Below are 19,661 nucleotides of genomic sequence, written 5' to 3' on the forward strand. Positions count from 1 at the left end.
GTGGAGGGTTCTTGTCCCAAACTCTAAAGTGGGGGGAGGGGCAGGCACGCTCACTTGCACAAATCCTATCTCCCTTCAAGCCACATGGGCCTGGTGGTGATGGAAGTGTTGTCAGTTTAATCTGTTAGACGCAGGACTTTGGATTCTAATAAACCGATGCTATATTTAACCTGTGAAAAATTCAAGAGTGGAAATCTGGGCTCCAGGATGTGAAGACGCGGGAGGCACGGGAGGGAGGGTGCTGTCCCCTGAGCCCGGTTCCAGGGGGCGCCGGTCCCCTGGAGGAATACACTGCGTGCCATAGACCTTCCAGGTAGAGGCCCACGGGGGGCACACCGCTACTCAGAGCGGGACCAGGGCGGAGAAGGAGATGGGAAGGAGCCAGGCCCGCTGCCCAGAGGGGAAAGCCCGCGGCGCCCCGCCCACAGGCGCAGCCCAATCGTAAGGCTCCATCACCAGCGAGAGCAGAGCCAGCCCGGTGCTCCCGATTTGCCAAAAACCCGTCTGAAACTCTAGTGAGGTTCTCTCTAAAAACCCGCAGAGACACGGATTGCCGAGAGAAAGTAGAGCAGACAGAAATTTTGGACTCATCTTGACAAAAGGGGTGGGGATGAACGGGAAGAAACGTAGGCGTGTTGCCGAACATCTCTGAAAGGGTTTAATTTGAATTTTTAATAAAAGAGTATTTTTTTTTTTTTAAGTTGAGGTGTTTTATGTATTACATGGATGTAATACATCTCTCATTTGTATAATTCTAGGTTAGGAGCTCCGATTTCGTATAACTGCAGGAGTAGTTTGAATGGAGTAATAAAGGTATTTTACAATTTTACATGATGTTCCCAGCGTTTTGTTGGCATGATTTGCCGAGGCTAATAAAAGCTTGTGATTATCATATAAATGCTCTCCCCACTCCTCCCGTGTGTGGGTTCAGTCCCCTCCCCTCCACACCACCACCCTGCACCTTGCTATCTGGGCACAGCAGAGAGAGGGCTCTGGTCCCAGAGCCCACCTTCCCAGCGTGGCTCTGTTTCCTGCAACATGAAAAGCCCAAGTCCACAGGAAGGAACCACCCTGCCCTGAGTCTGAATCTTCCCCACACCTGCCTCCTCCAGGGCTCGGGGCCCTGACGCCTCCCACGCACTTGCAGAAGGGAGACGGAACCCCCAGACCCCCACGAGGGTCACCAGGGGCAACCCTCAAAGCTCTGCTCCCTAATCGTTCCTTCGAGGAGAGAAGCTAACCTCACGCGAATGTCTTCCTCTCTTTAGCGTTCTTTTCTCAGGGAAAATTCTGTCCACGCAGCCTCTGAGAAAGAGGGCTCCCTGCTCTCCAAACGCCAAAGTTCACTAAAACTCCCCTGATTTACGGGCAGCTTCCGACTGCCAGCACCTGGCAGACACAGCAACCGACTCAGTCATAAACAGATCGCATACAATTTAATTTTAATGTGCTCGTTAGCCGTAGCACATTTCAGACAGAATTGTGAACGCAACACAAAATTATAGCAAAAAGACAATTTTAATGCTGCCGTAGAAAAAAGGGTTATATGAAGAGTCACATAATGGTGGTTCATTGTCAACAACAAAACAGGGCACAGAGTGTGTTACAGTGTCTGTGCTGCTTACATGCCAATATTTTATACATAGGTTCTCGTATGGTGTCAGCTGTCAGTTACTTCTGCAAATTAACTGCCAAAAATGGAGAAGAACAGAATCACTTGGAGAGCCGGTAACCACGGGTTACCTTTCATAAGCCTAAAGATAAAACTGCAGTGTGGGATCTTGGGAGAATAATTAGGAAGAACAAAACAGAAAGTTACCAATCGGAAGGAAAAGGCATCCTACAATATGGGAGAGCCACCGAGAGGGCTTATAAATTAGTGGAAGAGGTTGTGTCACAGAATGCCTCGTGACTTTTAAGCAAAGTATTACAGTACAAACATTTTAAAGGCTTTATCAATGCTTCGGAGATACAGTACAACTTCTTTTTGTTGCTGTTCCTCTTTTTTTTTCTTTTCTCTTTTCAGATAGACTTAACCCTTTGAGCACTGAGTTTATTTTGCGCATTCTTTGACTTCTAATAAATACCTTTAAAAATCATGTGCAAAATAGTTATGATGCCCGCCACGGATGTCGTTTCCTGCCTCGTGTATTCAGACTGCTCAAAACAAATGATAATATGATGCTAATAAATATGTATAATTTAAACATGAACCTATCAATATAGATGTACTGTATAGCAAAACAAACAATCATACTTTGCTTTCAGATAATGTTTCTGTATACTTTATAAATGCTATCTGTGGTATCTTCTGTATAATTTACAATGTTTGCATGTAAAAACAAACAAACAAACAAAAAAAAACCCCATAGACCTTTAAAAAACTAAAAAAAAAAAAAAACCTAAAAAAAAAAAAATAAAAGAAAGAAAGAAAGAAAAGAGAAAAAAGAAATATACACTATACATAGGCACGGCTTATGCCCGGAGCATAGCAGGTACATAAAACACTGTTGCTATAAATGCAGGAAAAAAAGGTCATTTAAACCACAATCACATTTTCCATAAGAGAGTCTGAAATCTATACAATATATACATCTATGTTTCAATGTGAAAATAATATTCTTTTAAATTTCAAGGCGTGTTATACCCCTGCAGACCTGCATAAAGGGAGGTTCATATTATTAATTTTAACTAAGCTGGTAAGGAGTTTAAAAAACAGAGCTTCATACATTATTATTATTTCATTTTATTTTTTAACCAAATTAATGCAAAAGTGCTTCAAAGTACTCAGAGGGCTAAAGATGAAAGGGTGAGAAACGCTGGCACACTCGCGCCGCGTGGAAGAAGTGTGCCCGATTTCGTTATAAATGCTTAATTAAACTGTCTGTTAATGCATGCAGCTTGAAGCATCAGAGGATGCTCACAACTCAATCCCATTTACACAAAGTTCCAAACACTTACCACTGCGTTTTAACCTTCATATTTTACCAGTAACAACAGCTGATTATGCACCTCTATTAAACACTGTACAGTTATACAAAACAGTCCAGCCCAGAGTGATTCTCTGCAGTTAAAATAAGAACATGTGCCAAGAACAAGACAGAGGGGCCTTAAGGTGCCTGCAACCGTTCTCCCTCAAAGCAAATTACAGTCATCCTCCTCGAAAGCAAACGCTACTGCTTCTCTAGCTCGGAAACATACAGAAGGTGGTCTTCTGGGGACTTCCCGTGCGTTTTGCTAAGGTGAAGTTTAACCGCGTGCTTGCTCGCAAAGGTCCGATTGCAAAGTTTGCACTGGTAGGAGGTCCCCAGGTCCTCCTCGGGGGAGGACGTCACCAACTTTTCCGAGGGCGACTTGGTCTGTGCTATCTGATTATTAATCTGTTCGGTGGACAGTTTAGACAAGTCCCGGAGCCGGAAGCCCAGGTGTGACTCGAGGTGACTGATATACGTGGAAGGAGTCCTGATCTGCGACGCACAGTCGTTACAGAAGAACACGGGGTGGCCGGTGTCCAAGTTTTTGAGGAACTTTGTCCCACCTGTCCTTCGCAGCTGGTATTTCACGTTGGCCAGCCAGTGGCTGATGGTGGTCATGGACAGCCCGGTGAACCTCGAGATGTGCATTCGCTCCTGCGGGCTCAGGTCTGACATGATGTACTTGCCCTCGGACGTCTGCCGGAGGCTGGCTGCGAACTGGGCCTGGAGGATCAGCAGGTGCTGCGGGTTCCAGTTTGACTGGCGGCCCTTCCTCTTCTGGGCGGGCGTCGCCTCCTCGGCCTCCTCCAGCGTGGCCCCGTCAATGTCAGACTTCTCGGAGATGCTGGAAGGAGTGGAGGACTTTGACGTGTGGCTCTCTGTCAAGTTCTTCAGCATATCGGATATATCTGACAAGGCATTCTCGCGTAGCGGCGAGTTTGACATGAATGATACGACGGCAGATGTCTTTGCCGTTGTCACCGTGGATGAGGAGGTTGCCGGGGACGTGGACGTGGGTGACAAAAGCACTGAACCCAAAGAGCAGCCCTTGTCACTCTTCCCTTTCGTCAAGTCTATGGGCTGGTCGTTGTTGACGTGGTAGAAATAGCGGTCGAGGTGGTCCGCCTTCTTGGACTGGAGGGGCGGCGGGGTGGCCACGGCCGCCTTCTCGGCCAGGCTATTGCTCATCTTGAAAAGCATGCTCATGGGGTCGAGGGCGGGCAGGGAGGGCTTGGCGGCCTTGCCCAGGTGGATGTTCATGACCGACTGGAGGGCACTCAGGGGGTTCACGAAAGGCTGCTCGGGCGGGTGGTCGGTGATGATGGCCGTGCTGCTGCTCAGGCCGCTACTCATGGCCTTCACCAGCTCCTTGCCATTCTCCACCGGCTCGGCCGGGGGGCTCCCCTCCTTGCACCCGTCCCGCTGAGGGCTGGGGCTGCCCTCCTGGCTCTTAAAGCCCCCGTCGCTGGATGCCTCCATCTTGATAGGCTCACTGACGTCGCTGCTGCACGGGGACGGGGTGGCCCGCTTCGGCGGAGACAGCTTACCCTCCGGCTCCTTCAGCTTCTCCTCCACTTTGGCAACTTTCTCCGTGACTTTCTTCACCAGCTCCTCCATGGCATGAAAGTTGGTCTTGGGCATGGGTGAGGTCTGGCTGCTGGGTGGGGAGACCAGGGTCTGGTTTTTCGTAGGAGACACGATCTCGCTGTTGCCAAACATGGGTTTCAGGGGCGCACTCTTCCCCGAGGAGCCCAGGGACAGCTTCATCATGTTGGGGAGCTGGTAGGCGGCGTGGATGCTGGGGTAGCCCCCCCAGCTGGGGGTGCCGTTCTGGGCTTTGTTGATGGCCGACGTCACGGTGTTTTCCAGGGACTTGAGGATATCCAGTCCCCCCTTGGGGCTCTCCTCGAGGTCGTTCTCCGTCAAGTAGTGGTACTTGGAGGAGATGTCGTACTTCTCCTCTTCCTCGCAGGGCTTCTCCTTCTCCTTGGGCTTCTCGTCGGCGGCCGCCTTCTCCTTGTCGACCTCCTTCTTGACCTCCACGCTCAGCTTCGGGGAGACGCTCGCGGGGGTGTTGGTGGGGGATGTGAAGGTGGTGGCGGCCAGGGGCACGGATTGCACCTTCTCGTCCAGCAGGGTGGTGATGGTGGGCGTGACGGGCGTCTCCATGATGGGCTTGCCTTTCTTCATGGCCGAGTTCGTGACCTTGATGAAGTGGCCGGTGACCATCATGTGGGCGGTGAGCTCCTGCAGCGTGTCGTGGGAGCTGCCGCACTCCATGCACTTCAGGATCTGGGACTTGCGGGCTTCAAAGTGCCAGGCGTAGCTGGCCCCATTCTGGTGGCCGTACCGGTTATTTGGCGTGATGTAGGGGTTGGAGTTCTTCTGAAGCACGTCGTTGGTATCCGCCATCGCTGCCTTGGGGGTCCCGCCCGTGGAGTCCGGAGAGCTGGGAAGCTCCAGCTCCAGCGAAGCTTTCTTCCGCGCGGCGGGGATGATTTTGGCTGCAACGGGCGTGACGGGTTCCTTCAGAGGCACTTTTTGGTAGTGTTTTGTTTTGATCATGTGGACACTCAGGTCCTGCAGGGACTCGAACGAGTGGCCGCAGTACATGCACTTCAGCACCTTCTGGGCGTCCTCCTTGCCCTCCATCTCCAGCAGCGAGCGCTTGCGGGGCTTGGACCAGCGCTTGGGGTTGTTGTTGTCCGTCTCGTGGTTGTCATCGCGGTAGTGCCCGGTCTCGTTCATGTGCACCGTGAGCTCCACCAGCGTGTCGTAGGCGGCGCTGCAGTCTTTGCAGCGGAACTTGCTGGCGCCCGTGAAGATGGAGCCGTAGAGCTTGCTGCTCTGCCGGTAGAGCTGCACGGTGCTGAAGAGGCTGGGCTCGGGCAGCACGCGGCTCTGGGACACCTGCTGCAGCGTCTTGGCCATGGCACTCTGGTGCCAGTCGAAGCTCCCGCTGCCGCAGCTGCTGCTGCTACTGCTGCTGCTGCTGCTGCTGCCGCCGTTGTTTTTCTCAGACGAGGGCTGGTGCAGGTTGAGGTGCAGGTTGGACCAGTACGAGTTGGACAGGAAGTTATTGTACACGGCCTTCATCTGCTCCAGGCTGTCCGACACGGTCGTGTCCTCCAGGGGGACGGCCGCCTCCTTGGTCTCCTCCTCGTTCTTGATGGAGCCGCTCTCGAAGTCGGCCATGCGGTCGCTGGTCTCGCTGATGTGCGACTCGCTGTCCATCTCGTGGCTGGAAAACTCAGCTGCCGGGGAGTTCTGGTAACTGGGGCAGGCCTTGCTGAGCTCCTTCTCGGGGCACATGTACTTGGCCGAGGGCTCCCCATCGACCGTGCTCTCCTCGGGGTCTAGGTCCTCTTCCACTAGGGCGGCGGCCTTTAGCTCCTCGGAAACATAGGCTGCCGCGATAGCAGGTGCGAAGGCGGGGCGGGCAGGACAGACGGACAGGACCCAGACGGGGATGAGGAGGGAGAGAAACGAAGAAAGGAAGGAAGGAAGGAAGGAAGGAAGGAAGGAAGGAAGGAAGGAAGAAAAAAAAAAAAAAGCGTTAGTAAGGGCTGAGCTTACCTAGAATATTTTCTCAACTCTCAGGAAAACGCAGCAAAGCGGACGGGCCCATAGATTTGGAAAAATTAAATAGTTAAAACGGGGTGTTTCTTTGGAGCAAAGGAAAAAAAAAAAGTCTGCTCTTCAAACATAATTTGCCACCTTATTCTTCTCAAGGGGCAACAGCTTGAAATTAAAACTAAATTTGAAATTAATGAAGCACATTCTGGAGGTGGCATTCATTTCTAAAGTAATAAATTACTTGTATCAACCTCAGAGACAGCAGTTCCTGTCTGTCAATTAATATGTCTTATGCTTCTCCTACCCCTAATGCATTTCTTAACAGACAGATTCACAATTTAAATTAAGCAAGCATTTTTTACTCATTACATTTTTGAGGCTCAATCTTTAATAAATAAGTACGAAAACATCAATAAAATTTTTACGAAGTAAAAGGAAAGTACATCAATTGCAATAAATTAAAAACAAGGTTTTGCGGGTTTCTTTCTTTCTTTCTTTCTTTCTTTCTTTCTTTCTTTCTTTCTTTCTTTCTTTCTTTCTTCCTTTCTTCTGGAAACGCAGCTCTTGAAAAAGCTTACAGTAAGTTTTGCTACCAGGGGAGAGGCACTGGTTTGTTCCTGACGGGACAGGAGACCCCGACCCAGGCCTGGTCCCGTCCTCTGCGTGTACACTCAGCCGTGCTCTCAGCCACCTGCACACACACTATCCATGCAGAATTATGTCAGAACAAGTTCAGGAAAATTGGTATGCAGTGCTCATTCCTGCTGTATAAATATATACAAGACCTTCCAGTGGACCTTACAAATGTCAAAGTGTTTGCTCTTAAGACTACTTTGTCAATATTTACTCAGCATAAGCTTCATGGGCATCCAACAGGGATCTTGTCTTTCTGGAAGCAACGTAACTGGGGATGTAAATCCAGTGTGCACTTCCCTGGGCAACTGGAGGGCAGGGCTGAGCAGCCCCGGGTTCTAGAATGGCCGCATCCACAGGCGCCAAGCCAAGAGAACAGTCATGTTAATGGAATAAAGTTTTTGTGAGGTTTTTTTATTTTGGGTTTTTTTTTTTTTTTTGGTGGGTTTTATTTATTTATTTATTTGTTTGTTTATTTATTATTATTATTTTTTCCATTTCCTTGCATCTGGTGACTTAGCATTGTTTCTTACCAGACCTGGCCTACTTGGACTGGTCTTTGTGAACAACCAGGCACGGTGAGCAGCAATTTTAAGGCAGGAAAAGGGACCACTTCCCGTCCGCTTCTCCATATGTCTGCGTCAGAAAGCCAGTGGCCGAGGGTTTTGATGGCCGGGATGGTGGAGGTCGAATGGTCCGGCCGACCCAAACAGAACCAAACCCCAGACAAACTCTCGGAAAAGAAAAGGAAGACTCGTTTGTGGAATTTGTTTCCAGAATTTTAAAGACTTGCCTCCTACCAATCTGACACCAGGAAAAACAACAACCACAACAAACAAACAAACAAACAAAAAACAATGAAAAAACAGTGAAGTGACCCAAACAAATAAAATTCCCCAGAAGACACATAGATGTTTCCCCTCCCTTGCTCTTTCATGCTGGTCCGGTGTGATTTTCTCCTAGTCCTAAATCTCCTTTTGGGTACCAAGAATTCGAACCTGAGGCCAGAGGGACATCACAACACTGAGGTGAGTGGAGCCGGTGTCCCCGGGACACACAGGCATCTGGGTCACCACCATAGGGATACGCGAATGCCAAAGCGAGGGGCTGGTGATTGAGCCGCGGAATGACCTTCCTAAGTGGGTCGAGAGGACCTTGCCCAGGTCAGCCTATGGTATGAGGTGCCAGGGTGGGCCTCCAGTTTGAGGCCCTGCTCTTAGAGATGATGCATGAAAATGGCAAACAAGCTTTCTCTCCGGCTGGGGCCAAAACAAATGGGAAAAACCCTGTGCTGGGCAGGGGAGGCTCCTCTGTGGGCCAGGGTGGCCAAGGTGAATGCTTTGCTGGGGAAAGGAATAGGATAAGAAAAAGGAAAAAAAAAAAAAATATCTCCGTCTCTCCCAAGGACCTTCCTTCGCCTGTAGGACATCCTAGAATGTGGCTCTCAAACTTCAGTGGGGCTGGCGGGTCTAGGGGGAGGGCAGTCAGCAGTGAGTAAAGGGACCAAGAGTCACCATTTGTCTGCAAGTGCCCCAGTGGTAACAGGAGAATTTTGTATCCCAAGAATTTTCTCAGACCCTGGCAGATCGGGCAGGCGGTCGCCCTAGCCTGGGACACACATCGTTAGCTGGTCAGAGCATCTGGGGAGGGTCTGCATTCCTCTAGGAGAGGGGCTAGAGCAGGGTGACCAGGGTGATCAGACTCATCCCGCCATCTGCAGAGACGTCCCAGGGGCCCAGATGTGTAACATTTCCAACCAAGGGCCGCCATTCTGAACTTGGAAGGGAAGAGGAAACCACATGACCTCCATCCCTCCGGCTGAGATGCAAGAAGCCTGGTTCTGTGGAAACAGATATAGACCCCAGTTCCCCTTCGACCCTGACAGTGGTCCTCTGAGCCACAGCCTGCAAGGTGAACCCACACTCGGGGCACTTTGCTCTCCTTACGGCTCTCACAGAATGAAGTGTGCAAGAAGCAATGATCCAGAAATGGCCCAGCTGAAGCAGCCATGGGAGGAAGCCGGGCAGCCAGAAGAAGCTGGGGCCAATGGCAGACTCAAACGCTCCCACTGTGGCATGCAGACCACCAGCTGAGAGAAAAATCTCGCGCCTCTGTCCAGTCACCTTTCACCCAGGAGCATCATCCCCCGCCCCCCACCCCCAGGAGGCCTTAGCACCATCTGGAGCACCCCCACAGCACCACACTGATCTGAAGAGCCCCTGCCCCACGCAGGGCCCCCAATGCCTCCAGTGTCCTCCAATGCCACCCAGCCCGATCAGAATGCCACCAGTCTGATGACTGCCGAGGAAATCCGGATTAAAAGAAAAGTAATCTGCACTGAGGAAAATTAAAAAGCTTCCGTGCTGAGAGGGGCTGGGTCCTGGGGAGACCCGGTGTCACCCCATGCACCACCCCTGGCCTCGTCACAGTTTTTGAGGCTCCCGGGAAGCAGCCTTGCTCACAGCCGCACCAGGGACCAATGGCAGCTAGTCAGACTGTCTCTTCCTTTCCTGACCTGGTGGGGAGTATTATGCCCCGAGGCTGAGCCTCAGACTTCGGCCCATCGGTCCTTCCCTCCTCCTTAAAGGCCACATCACGAATCGTTCTGCTCGGTCTCGCAATCCTTGCCGTTCTCCAGGAGTATCACGCCCACTCTTGTCACGGAACGTGGCGGGAGGGGAGAAGAGCACGGAGCACGGGCATTCGGGGCTAAGAGAAGGAAAGGGGCAACCGCTCCACAAATTCGAACTGGGGGCCCACGCACACCCGGAGCGGTGGTGCCCGCTGAGCACGGCACGGTACCTCCTTTCTCCAGGCCTCAGTTTCCCCATCGATGTGAGACATGGCGTTGACCTCTTCCTTACTTAATGGCTTTCCTGGGAAAGGGGTAAGCAGAGGTAGAAACACGCTCGCCCCTCCAAGCACAGGCTCTTCGGGAACACTCAGCCAAGGCGCTTCTCAGCCCTTTCTTCTCCGGACTAGAAGTCTCTAGACGTCTCTCCAACTCGGGGACAGTTAATGTCCTGGTCAGGGAAGGGGGGAGGGGAGGCTGGGTGTCTCCAGACAGTCAGAGGAGACAGTGGGACGTCAACTGGGGGGCAGGTAGGCTGGGTGAGAAGCTGGTCTCCGTCCCCACCACGCCGGCCTGCAAAGGCCTCTCCTCCCTGAGGGCCAGTGGCTGACATCATCCACTAGCCCGACCTGACAGGGAATCGCGCAGAGCCTCAGGGAGCTTGGCCACTGTGACCCGTTCTGTGAATTCTTCGCTGCTGCATAATGCTCTGTATGTTTTTATCTGATTTGTCCAAGGCGAGGGCTCCGGTCCATGTTGTCCCAGCTTTGCACACAGTAGGTGAGCAACAGGTACTCACCGTCTCCTTTGGAAAGAGTAGTTGGAGGTCATATCCAGCAGCAGGAGGCTTGTGACGAGCCTTTGTAAGAGGGTCTACCCCGCCTCCTGTGCCCTGGGCAGCCAGCAGCACCCGCCCTCTCCTCTGGGAGCCCCCCCGCCCTGCCCCGCTCCAGGCCCTTCCATCTATTCTCCATGAAGAGGCCACTGATCCTCACGTCCTTACTGTTCAGCAGGTCCGTCGTGTTAACCCCCACACCAGCGCTGCAACCAGTAGCCTCAGTGGCTTCCCATCTGGCTTGGAAGAAAACTCAAATGCCTTAGAGCAACCTCGAAGTCCTCCCTGTCTTGGTCCTGCTTCCTCCCCAGCCCAGCAGCTTCTAGAATGTGCCAAGAGGCCTCTCACCATTCACTGTGCACAGCGGCCTCCTCTGCTAGAAACCCCAAGGCAGATGCACACGGGAGGAAGCGAGCCAGTGCCCGCTTCCCTTGGCCACAGGTGAGGGGTAATGTCCGGGGACCTCACTGACCCCAACTTTTGTTTGCTTAGACACTTCTTCTTGTTATAAGGCACACCACTGGAATTACCTGCTTACAACCAAACATTCCAGGACTCTCAGAGAGTCTGTCAGCTTCATGTGGTCACCAGGTCCCCCCCCCACCCCCGTTCTCCCAGCGCCTGGGGCAATCCTGTTGTTCATCAATGTAGTAGCCATTCAACACATCCATGGAATGAATGAACGAATGAACACCATAGATGACTCCTTCAAGCCTCCTAATCGTTGCCCAAACATCTACGGGGATCCAGACTCTGGCCAGTCCCAGAGCAGCGCAGATGTGCTGGGGGCCAGTCCAAAGTCCTTCCTGGACCAGCTCCCTCTGCGTGTGATGACTTCATGGGGAAGCACCTCTGGGATGCAGGGACAGGAGGAGAGCCCACACCCAAAGTCCGCTCTCCTCTGCTCTTGAACAAATGAAGCTGAAAATCTGCTGCCTGCCAGCTCCGGTGGTGGGGCTGGGGGCCTCTCATTCAAACCAAGTCAACAGCTGTAAAGACTCAAAAGACACACGCGGGAGTGGAAGCCAGCGAGCGAGCGAGGGCCGGACGGGGGCTTCGTGTTTCACCCCCCCCCCCCCGCCAAATGGCTCCGTGGATAAAGTTTTGTCTCCAAGAGGTGAGCCCTTCCAGATCTGCTGCCGCTGATTCCCTGTGTACATCCTCCCTCTCTCTCCCCGCAACGAAAAGCAAATGCTTAAAGCAGCAGCGTGGCAATCTGTCTCTCCAGAGCTCAAGGCCGAGGGCATATCTGGGGGCAGGGGAATGAACAGCAGGACTTCATTCATGCAGAACTGGAGGGGACTCTGGGGTAGAGACGCATGTTCGTGGGACACCAAAGCCGTCAGGATTATAGGAGCTCCCTGCAAACTCCCATAGCCCAGGACCCCCCCAAACATCAAGGATGCAAACCCATGGTCCAGCCTAATATGCGCATGTCTGTGAACCATTTTCCCATTCATCGCATTTGACCCTTTGCACGGCCCCAGCAGGTGGACTCAATGATTCCTCGTCTGCACGTCAGGAAGCCGGCGTCCTGACAAGTTAGATGGGACACTCGCAAGCCCTCTGCGGAGACTCCACGGAAGTCATTGCAGGTTTCAAGAGCATTTGACTCCATTCATTCCTGGGGGAGCCACACAGAGGCTGTGGCACGAGGCCTGTGCTCCCAGGACATGGAGGAGGCCGCCACGTCACAGCCTTCCCTGGCTTCCCATCACCAGGGATTCCATGCCTGCCTCTCCAGGACGGTTCCGAGGGCTCCTGCTTCCCGAGACGTGGCTGCGGGGACAGTGGACGTGTCCAAGGAGTGAAAAGCCAGACCACCGGGTCATCAGGTGGGGAGACAGCAGCTCCCTCATTAGTATTTACTATCGTCACGAACTAAACTCAACCACTAGGTAAGAAGAAATTAATACATTTGACATAAATATAAAAGAGTAAGCTGGGGCATCACGGAATTCATTTCTGAGCAAATGGGAATGACCTTCACCACACATTCGTGAATCTCTCCCAAAAAGAGGTGAGGAAGGAGTCGAAGTGTCCCTGTGGGTCTGTGCTCTCCAGCCATGGGGGGGCTCTGGGCACAGCAGGGGTGCAGGGGGCACCAGCAGGCAGAGGGTCGAGAGGGAGAAGGCATGGCTGCACCCCTGCTCCCAGAGGCAACGTCAATAAACGGTCCTGCCGATCTGCACATTTCCTGGGCTGCAAGGAAGGTTTGGAGGTGAGCCCTCTGTTTTCAAATTCCGGAGACTCCCAGGAGGGAAGGAGTTTTGCTTCCGAAAGCTCCCTTAGATACCCCCCAACCCCCGCTGCCCAGTGCGGGTGACCTAATATTCCCTCCCCTCCGCAGAGTGATGGACGTCTGAGGGGAGACAGGCAGAAGAGAGGACTGGGGGCGAGGATGGAGGATGGGGAGTTTAGAGACGGCCTTGAGCTGGGAGTCCTGATGCAGGGCTGGGGAGGACAGGGGCCCAGGGAGCCTCCGTGGGTCCATGCTAAGTCCTGGAGCCTCAGGCCAGTCTCAGCCTCCCCGGAGCCCTCAGGTTGTCAAAAGAAAATTTCAGAAAGGGTGGTTTGTTGTTGTTGTTGTAAGAACAATTGAACCAGCCAAGGAGGTGATCAACAAGAAAACTGCTCAGTTGAGCCTGATGGACACAACACCTGGAAGGCCCGCTTCTGCCCCAGAGCAGATGTGCCCCAGGGCTGGCGTCCTGCCTGGCCTGGAAGCCCCGGGAGGAGCGGGCCCCGGAGGCTGGGCCTCACACGCTGGACCAGCCCAGGAGACAGGGGACACTGGGCAGCGTGTGAAGAAGGCTGCGGGCTCTGGAACCCGGCCCTCCTGACCCCTTCTCAGGGCTGCTGTGCACCTGCCCTCAGAGCCAAGGCTAATCTCCCTGTTCCATACATCAAATTCAAGTTCAGTTTCAAGAACCCCCAAACCCCTCTGGTGAGGCCGTGAGTCCTCTCCGTGTTTTAGGATTTGTTTTAGGATTTGCCTAGGTGCAGAAACACAGGGTCACCACAGCAGGGGGGGGTGTTGGGGGGTCGTCTTGGCCACCTCTGAAGCCCCCCTCCTCCCACACATGGGCCCAAGACAAAGCAGACTCCTAGTCATGAGAGGGGACCCCGGGGAAGCCCCGTCCGGGGGACAGTGGTCACCTGGGAGAAGACCCGCTGATTGCTGGCGGCCCTACATTGCAGGTTTTCCTGCTAGGGTGAATGACATCACAGAGAGCCCCCTGGGCCTTGGCTCCTGCTCTGCCACCTGCTGGTCCTGTGACCCTGAGACTGGCTTCAGGTCCCTGAGTTCCAAGTTCTTCCCCGGGGGATGGTTGGGGAGAAGGTGGGGAGCAGCTCCTGCCACACCCACCTCCCAGGTGTTTTTGAGGAGTGAGGGCGTCAGGACGCTTCCAAGTTAAAGGGACTCTGCCTTTAGAAGGAGGGCCCCCAGGGATCCGCAGGAATCACCCAGGGGCCTGCACCGGGGAGGTGGGGATGGGCTTTGGGTCTGGCTCTGCTCTTGTAAATGCAGGCTTCCCAGCTGATGGTCTCCCGGACCCCCAGATCTGCGGGCAGCCTTTCGGGAAAGGGGGCTATGGGAGAGGACAGAGCCCTGCTAGGTAAGGGCTCCCCACGTGGCACAGGCTCTGCTCCTTCTCCCTCTGGTCACCCTGTGGGCTGTGGCGAAGGAAGAAAGCCAGAGAGGAAGGAGAAGTAGCAGGGAGAGAAATAAAGAGCAAGGGAAGGAGGCAGAGGAAGGAACAGACAACAGAGGAGCTCACCCAAAACTAAATTCTCTGACCGAGCACGCCCACGGTCCCCAGGCCCGGGTCATCCTCAGGACCTCTGGGAAGGCAGGAGGCAGGGGCAGCACCAAGCCTGAGCCACCCCACAGCTCCGTCCCCTTCCACCTGACTTGAGATTCCCAGGCTCCCAGACCCGTGGGGGCAATGGTCAGACCAGACGCCCTTCACTTGGCACCCGCACGAACAGTGGCCCGGCAGCCTCCAGCCTCTGGCCCCCCGCCACCTTCTCCTGGCTCCGTCCACATCACATCAGTTCTGCCCTGAGCTGCCTTCCTCTTTATGGGGAAAAAGCTCCACATCCCCAGAAAACCTCACCTAAATCTCCCTCTGTTCGAAACACATGGAGAAAATCCACACAGACTGACCCATTTTTAGACAAGAATTTCTGCTCTACGAAGGAATCCTGCAAAGTGCCGGGGCATTGTGCCCCCAGGTTATTTCTATACAGATCTCTCCTCTGTGGGTGCAGCCGTGTGTGCAGCAACTGCCCGGTCTGGTGCAACTGCCTTTGGGGCCCCAAGTTACCCACAGGTGCTCTGAGATCCCATAAAATGGGCTGCTGGGAGCCTGGGGGGCAAGGGGCAGGGACAGGCAGGATGCCCAGCACTAGGCTGGCAACGACAGAACACTGTCACCCTCTAGGCAGCTCCCAGCACCCTGAGACTCAGGGCTCCCAAGAAGGGAAAACTCGGAATAGAGCGCGTGGGACTTGCTTTTTGTGCCGAGAAAGGAGGAGATGACCGGAGGAAGGGAGGGATTGGAGTTGGTGGAGAGCTTAGGTAAATGCACTGGGTAATACCAAGGTGATCAGATGCATCTGTGGGCCTCTGTTAGGGTATCACCAGGCAAAAGAGAGAGAAGATTGATTCCAGGAAGGGAGGACACACAGCTTGGTACCCAGGAGGTCACAATCCACCAAATCCAGCAGACAACATGAGGTTTCTCCAGCCATCCACCTGGGCGTCTAGGGTCACAAGACATCACCCAAGCCATCCGCAGTGACGGAGGTCATGGGCTCTGGGGACAAGGAGACATGGCATTCGGGGATGGCACAGGGGAGACCAGGGGAGACCAGGGGCCTCCCAGGCATCCCCCCTGGGCGCCAGGCTTCCCAGGAACCAGGATGATCCCCCAAAGGGCCCACACTGGGCCAGAGGAACGAGGAGTGCATGGCCAGGCTCTGAGGGAAAGAAATGGTAGCAGAAGTGCTAGTGGTCAGGAGTCCTCCAGGAGGCTGGCCGCCTTGGGATGACAACCTCCCCTAGATTGATTGTTCTTCCCACTAGCAAGGTCAGGAATATTAATTTCATACAAGTTAATTTGATGTAATGTGCAAGACGAACGCTTGTTCAGTTGGGTATCACTGTGCTAATAAAGCTGCGATGCTTTCACGCCAAGAAAAGCATGGCGTTAGCTGATTGGTGCATAAGGTTGGCGTGAATCAGGCGACGTACCCTTCAGCGGAGCCGGAGTGGCCAGGAGCAGCTCTTTCAGCCATCAGAGGCTGCTGCTGATTCTTTAGAAGGCCAATGACAGTGAGGTCCCAGGGACACCTCCCAGCTGCTGGAAGCCCCAGCATCTTCTGAAGCCTGAGCACCCAGACCGAGGTCAATCCCTGTAGATATGTCAGAGAAGATTCCTGAAGCCACACGTGGCCCTCGTGCCCCAGGGTAAGAAAGGCCCTCCTAAGGCTTCTCTCTGTGGATTCTTGCGTCAAGGAGAGCCTCATTCAGCCATCTCAGCAGCCCTTCTGAGCAACCTCCCTCTCCTTCCCGAGACCTTCCCCTATGAGAGTGGTGGGTCAGATAAACAGGAGGCCAGGAAGTTGGGAGGCTCCCCCAGATCAGCAAGGAAGGCGAGCTCCCTCGGCTCTGAGGTCACGCTCCCCCCATTGCTTCTGGGCGATATGCTCTGCTACAGGCTGGCACCCACCCTGCTTCAAGGAAAAAATAAATGGATCAAAGACACAGTCAGGTTCAAAGCAATTGCCTCAGACAATAAAAAGTAAATAAACACTTGGTTTGGGGACCTGAGTCCCCTCTGTCCCCAGCTTCAAGCACACAAGAAAAATCCTCTCAACTGTGGTGGAATTTCAGACAGCAGCAGATAGGGACTGGGTGAATTATTAGGGGCAAGGGATGTGCTCAGACTTCTCAAATGGCACACACGGATAATGGACAATTTTGCTAATGGCTAAGAAGAATCCTGCCTTACACACCTTTAGCTCTGAAGCATGGGATCTCCTGGAGATCAGACAGAGTGACCCTCACAGGAGAGCTTGTGATTACCATTGAGGCAGCTACTAAACCAAGGAGAATTCTTGCCTATATGCTCATTCAATGATCTCAAAACCTGGGGGAACCACAGTTGAGAATAGGGCAATAGGTTGAGGAAATTCTGAATAGTCCTTATGATGGGCCTCTTCCAAGTAGGCTATACATGTACAACTCAAATTCTTGCTAGGCCTTATTGGCTGTTCTTCATGGTGCCCAAAGAGCTCTATCCAGGGAGAAGATAAATGAATGGCTTCCATGAAGGAGGAATGAAGACTTACATGGAAGAGGAGACAACTGATTCATGTAATTGATCTATCCACCCACCCATCCACCCATCCATCCATCCACCCATCCACCCATCCATCCATCCATCCGTCCACCCACTCACCTACTTACCTACACACCCATCCATCCCAACCATCCATTCATCCACCCAGCCACCTACCCACACATCCATCCATCCATCCATCCATCCATCCACTCATCTACCTTCCCACACACCCATCCATCCATCCATCCATCCATCCATCCATCCATCCATCCATCCACCTAACCATCCACCCACCCATCCATCCATCCACCCACCTACCCATCCACCCACCCATCCATCCATCCATCCACCCACCCATCTACCTACTCACATACCCATCCATCCAACCATCCTTCCACCCACCCATCCACCTACCCACCCACCCATCCAACCATCCATCCAAACATCCACTCGTTTACCTTCCCACACATCCATCCATCCATCCATCCATCCATCCATCCATCCATCCATCCACCTCTCCATCCATCCACCTACCCATCCACTCATCCATCCATCCACCTGCTCACCCATCCATCTACCCATCCACCCATCTATCCAAAAACTCATCCCTTCATCCAAAGTGTATATGATATAAGTACACACTCTAGATGATCTAATTTAGGAATAAGAAGTTGTCAAGATAAATAAGTCAGAGTCACAGGTTTTACTTTTATGTGGTTAAGATGACCTTGGTTACATAGATCATAGGGCATTAGAGGATCATACACCTTCATAAACTTCTTTCATATTCAAAGCCCAGCATAACCAAGCTCCATTTTTTCTTCCAAGTTTATCTTCCACAGTCTACCTGTCCTCGGACACACAAGCCACTCTTCCCCGATGATGCTCCTTTGTCCTTCCTTGGTCTATGCATTTCTTCCACTTTATGTAACATGCTCCATCTTTTCATAACCTCGTCCCAGCCCTCCAAGACCCTGCTTGTTCTGCCGCCCATCCCAAGGAAGCCCCTTCACACCTGTGCCTCTGAAAGTGACCTCTCTAACCTCAGTGATGATGCCATGGGTGGAAAAGTCCTCTCTAAACTCTAACTTTCTAGAGAAATATAAGGAATGATTATTAGCTAATTGCTTGTACCAAGTCTCTTCTGGCATTTATCCCACATAACTTTTACAATGGCTAACTGTGCACATAAACCTTCTCCATGCACATTACAGAGGAGGAACCCAGCATTCCTCATCCGTGCAGCCTTCACACAGCCTAGCAGGTCAACATTCTTACACACTCCTTGTCAAATTCACAGCGTTAGGTGGGAGCTGCTTGGCCTAAGAACTGCCACAGACCAAGTGGCAGAAGTTCCCACCAGCTTCAAATGCAGGGCAGAGCAGCCCCGAGAGCCTTCTGACCTTGCCCACATCTCCCCGCACTCCTATTTCACAGAACAGACACACTATACAGAAGTCAAGGTCACAGTATTTCTCAGGAGTTCCTGATAAGGGTGCATATCCTATGACTGCAGAGAACACTGGAAGAAGAATGATCCCAGGGACCAGAGAGAAGCTCATCCCTTCCCTCCCTGCACGGGTACCAGCATGGTAGTCACCTGGGTCAGGAGGACTTTCTGAGGCCTGTAGCACTGCCAGAACAACCTGTTACTCACCTAGCACTCAGCCAGCACTCAGCCAGCACTCACCAAGCATTCAGACAGCACTCAGTCAGCACTCACTTAGTACTTAGCCAGCACTCACCTAGATTTCAGGCACTCACCTAGCATTTAACCAGCACTCGGCCAGCACTCATCTAGCACTCAGCCTGCAGCACTCACCTAGCATTCAGCCAGCACTCAGCCAGCACTTACCTAGCACTCAGCCAGCAGCACTCAGCCAGCACTCACCTAGCATTCAGACAGCAGCACTCAGCCAGCATTCAGCCAGCAGTTACCTGGCACTCAGACAGCACTGACCCAGCACTCAGATAGCACTCACCCAGCATTCAGACAGTACTCAGACAATACTCACCTAGTACTCAGACAGCACTCACTCAACATTCAGCTAGCACTCACCCAACACTCAGAGAGTACTCAGCCAGCACTTAACCAGCACTCAGTCAGGACTTAAACAGTACTCCCTAGCATTCAGCCAGCACTCACTTACCACTCACATAGCACTCAGCCAACATTCAGCCAAGCACTCAGCCAACATTCAGCTCACACTCAGCCAGCACATAATCAGCACTCAGTCAACACTCAGCTAGCATTTAGCTAGCACTCAACTAACATGCAGAAGGCACTCACTCAGCACTCACTCACCTTACAGTGAGACCAATACTCAGTCAGCATTCAGACAGTACTCAGCCAGCAATGACCCAGCACTCAGACAGCACTTCACACTACTAGCCTAGCACTCAGACAGCATTTATACAGTACTCAGATAGTACTCACTCAGCAATCAGATAGCATTCAGTCAGAACTCAGAAAATACACACCCATCACTCAGGCAGTTCTCACCCAACATTCAGACAGCACTCAGCACTGGACAGCACTCACTCTGCACATACCCAGCACTTAGTCAGCATTCACCCAGCACTCAGACAGCACTAACTCAGCACTCAGCTTACACTCACCTCACACCCAGTACTCAGCTAGCACTCACCCAGCACTCTCCCAGCATTCAGCCAGCACTCAACCTGCACAAACACATCACTCAGCCAGCATTCACCCA

At 52.7% G+C, this 19,661-nt stretch overlaps 1 protein-coding gene across 2 annotated transcripts in view; it reads right to left on the reverse strand.

The window, feature by feature from the left end:
• Positions 1–1,499: 1,499 nt before the first annotated feature.
• TSHZ3 (teashirt zinc finger homeobox 3) overlaps positions 1,500–19,661 on the reverse strand; it is a 75,824-nt gene continuing 57,662 nt past the window's right edge. For both annotated transcript variants that reach the window (XM_082712086.1, XM_082712087.1), the window contains exon 3: positions 1,500–6,382. In XM_082712086.1, coding sequence (XP_082568212.1) covers positions 3,174–6,382 — 3,209 coding nt within the window. In that variant the 3' untranslated portion in view covers positions 1,500–3,173. The remainder of the gene's footprint in view (positions 6,383–19,661) is intronic.

This window comes from Mustela nivalis, assembly GCF_964662115.1.
Source record: "Mustela nivalis genome assembly, chromosome: 18".
NCBI classification, from domain to species: Eukaryota; Metazoa; Chordata; class Mammalia; order Carnivora; family Mustelidae; genus Mustela; species Mustela nivalis.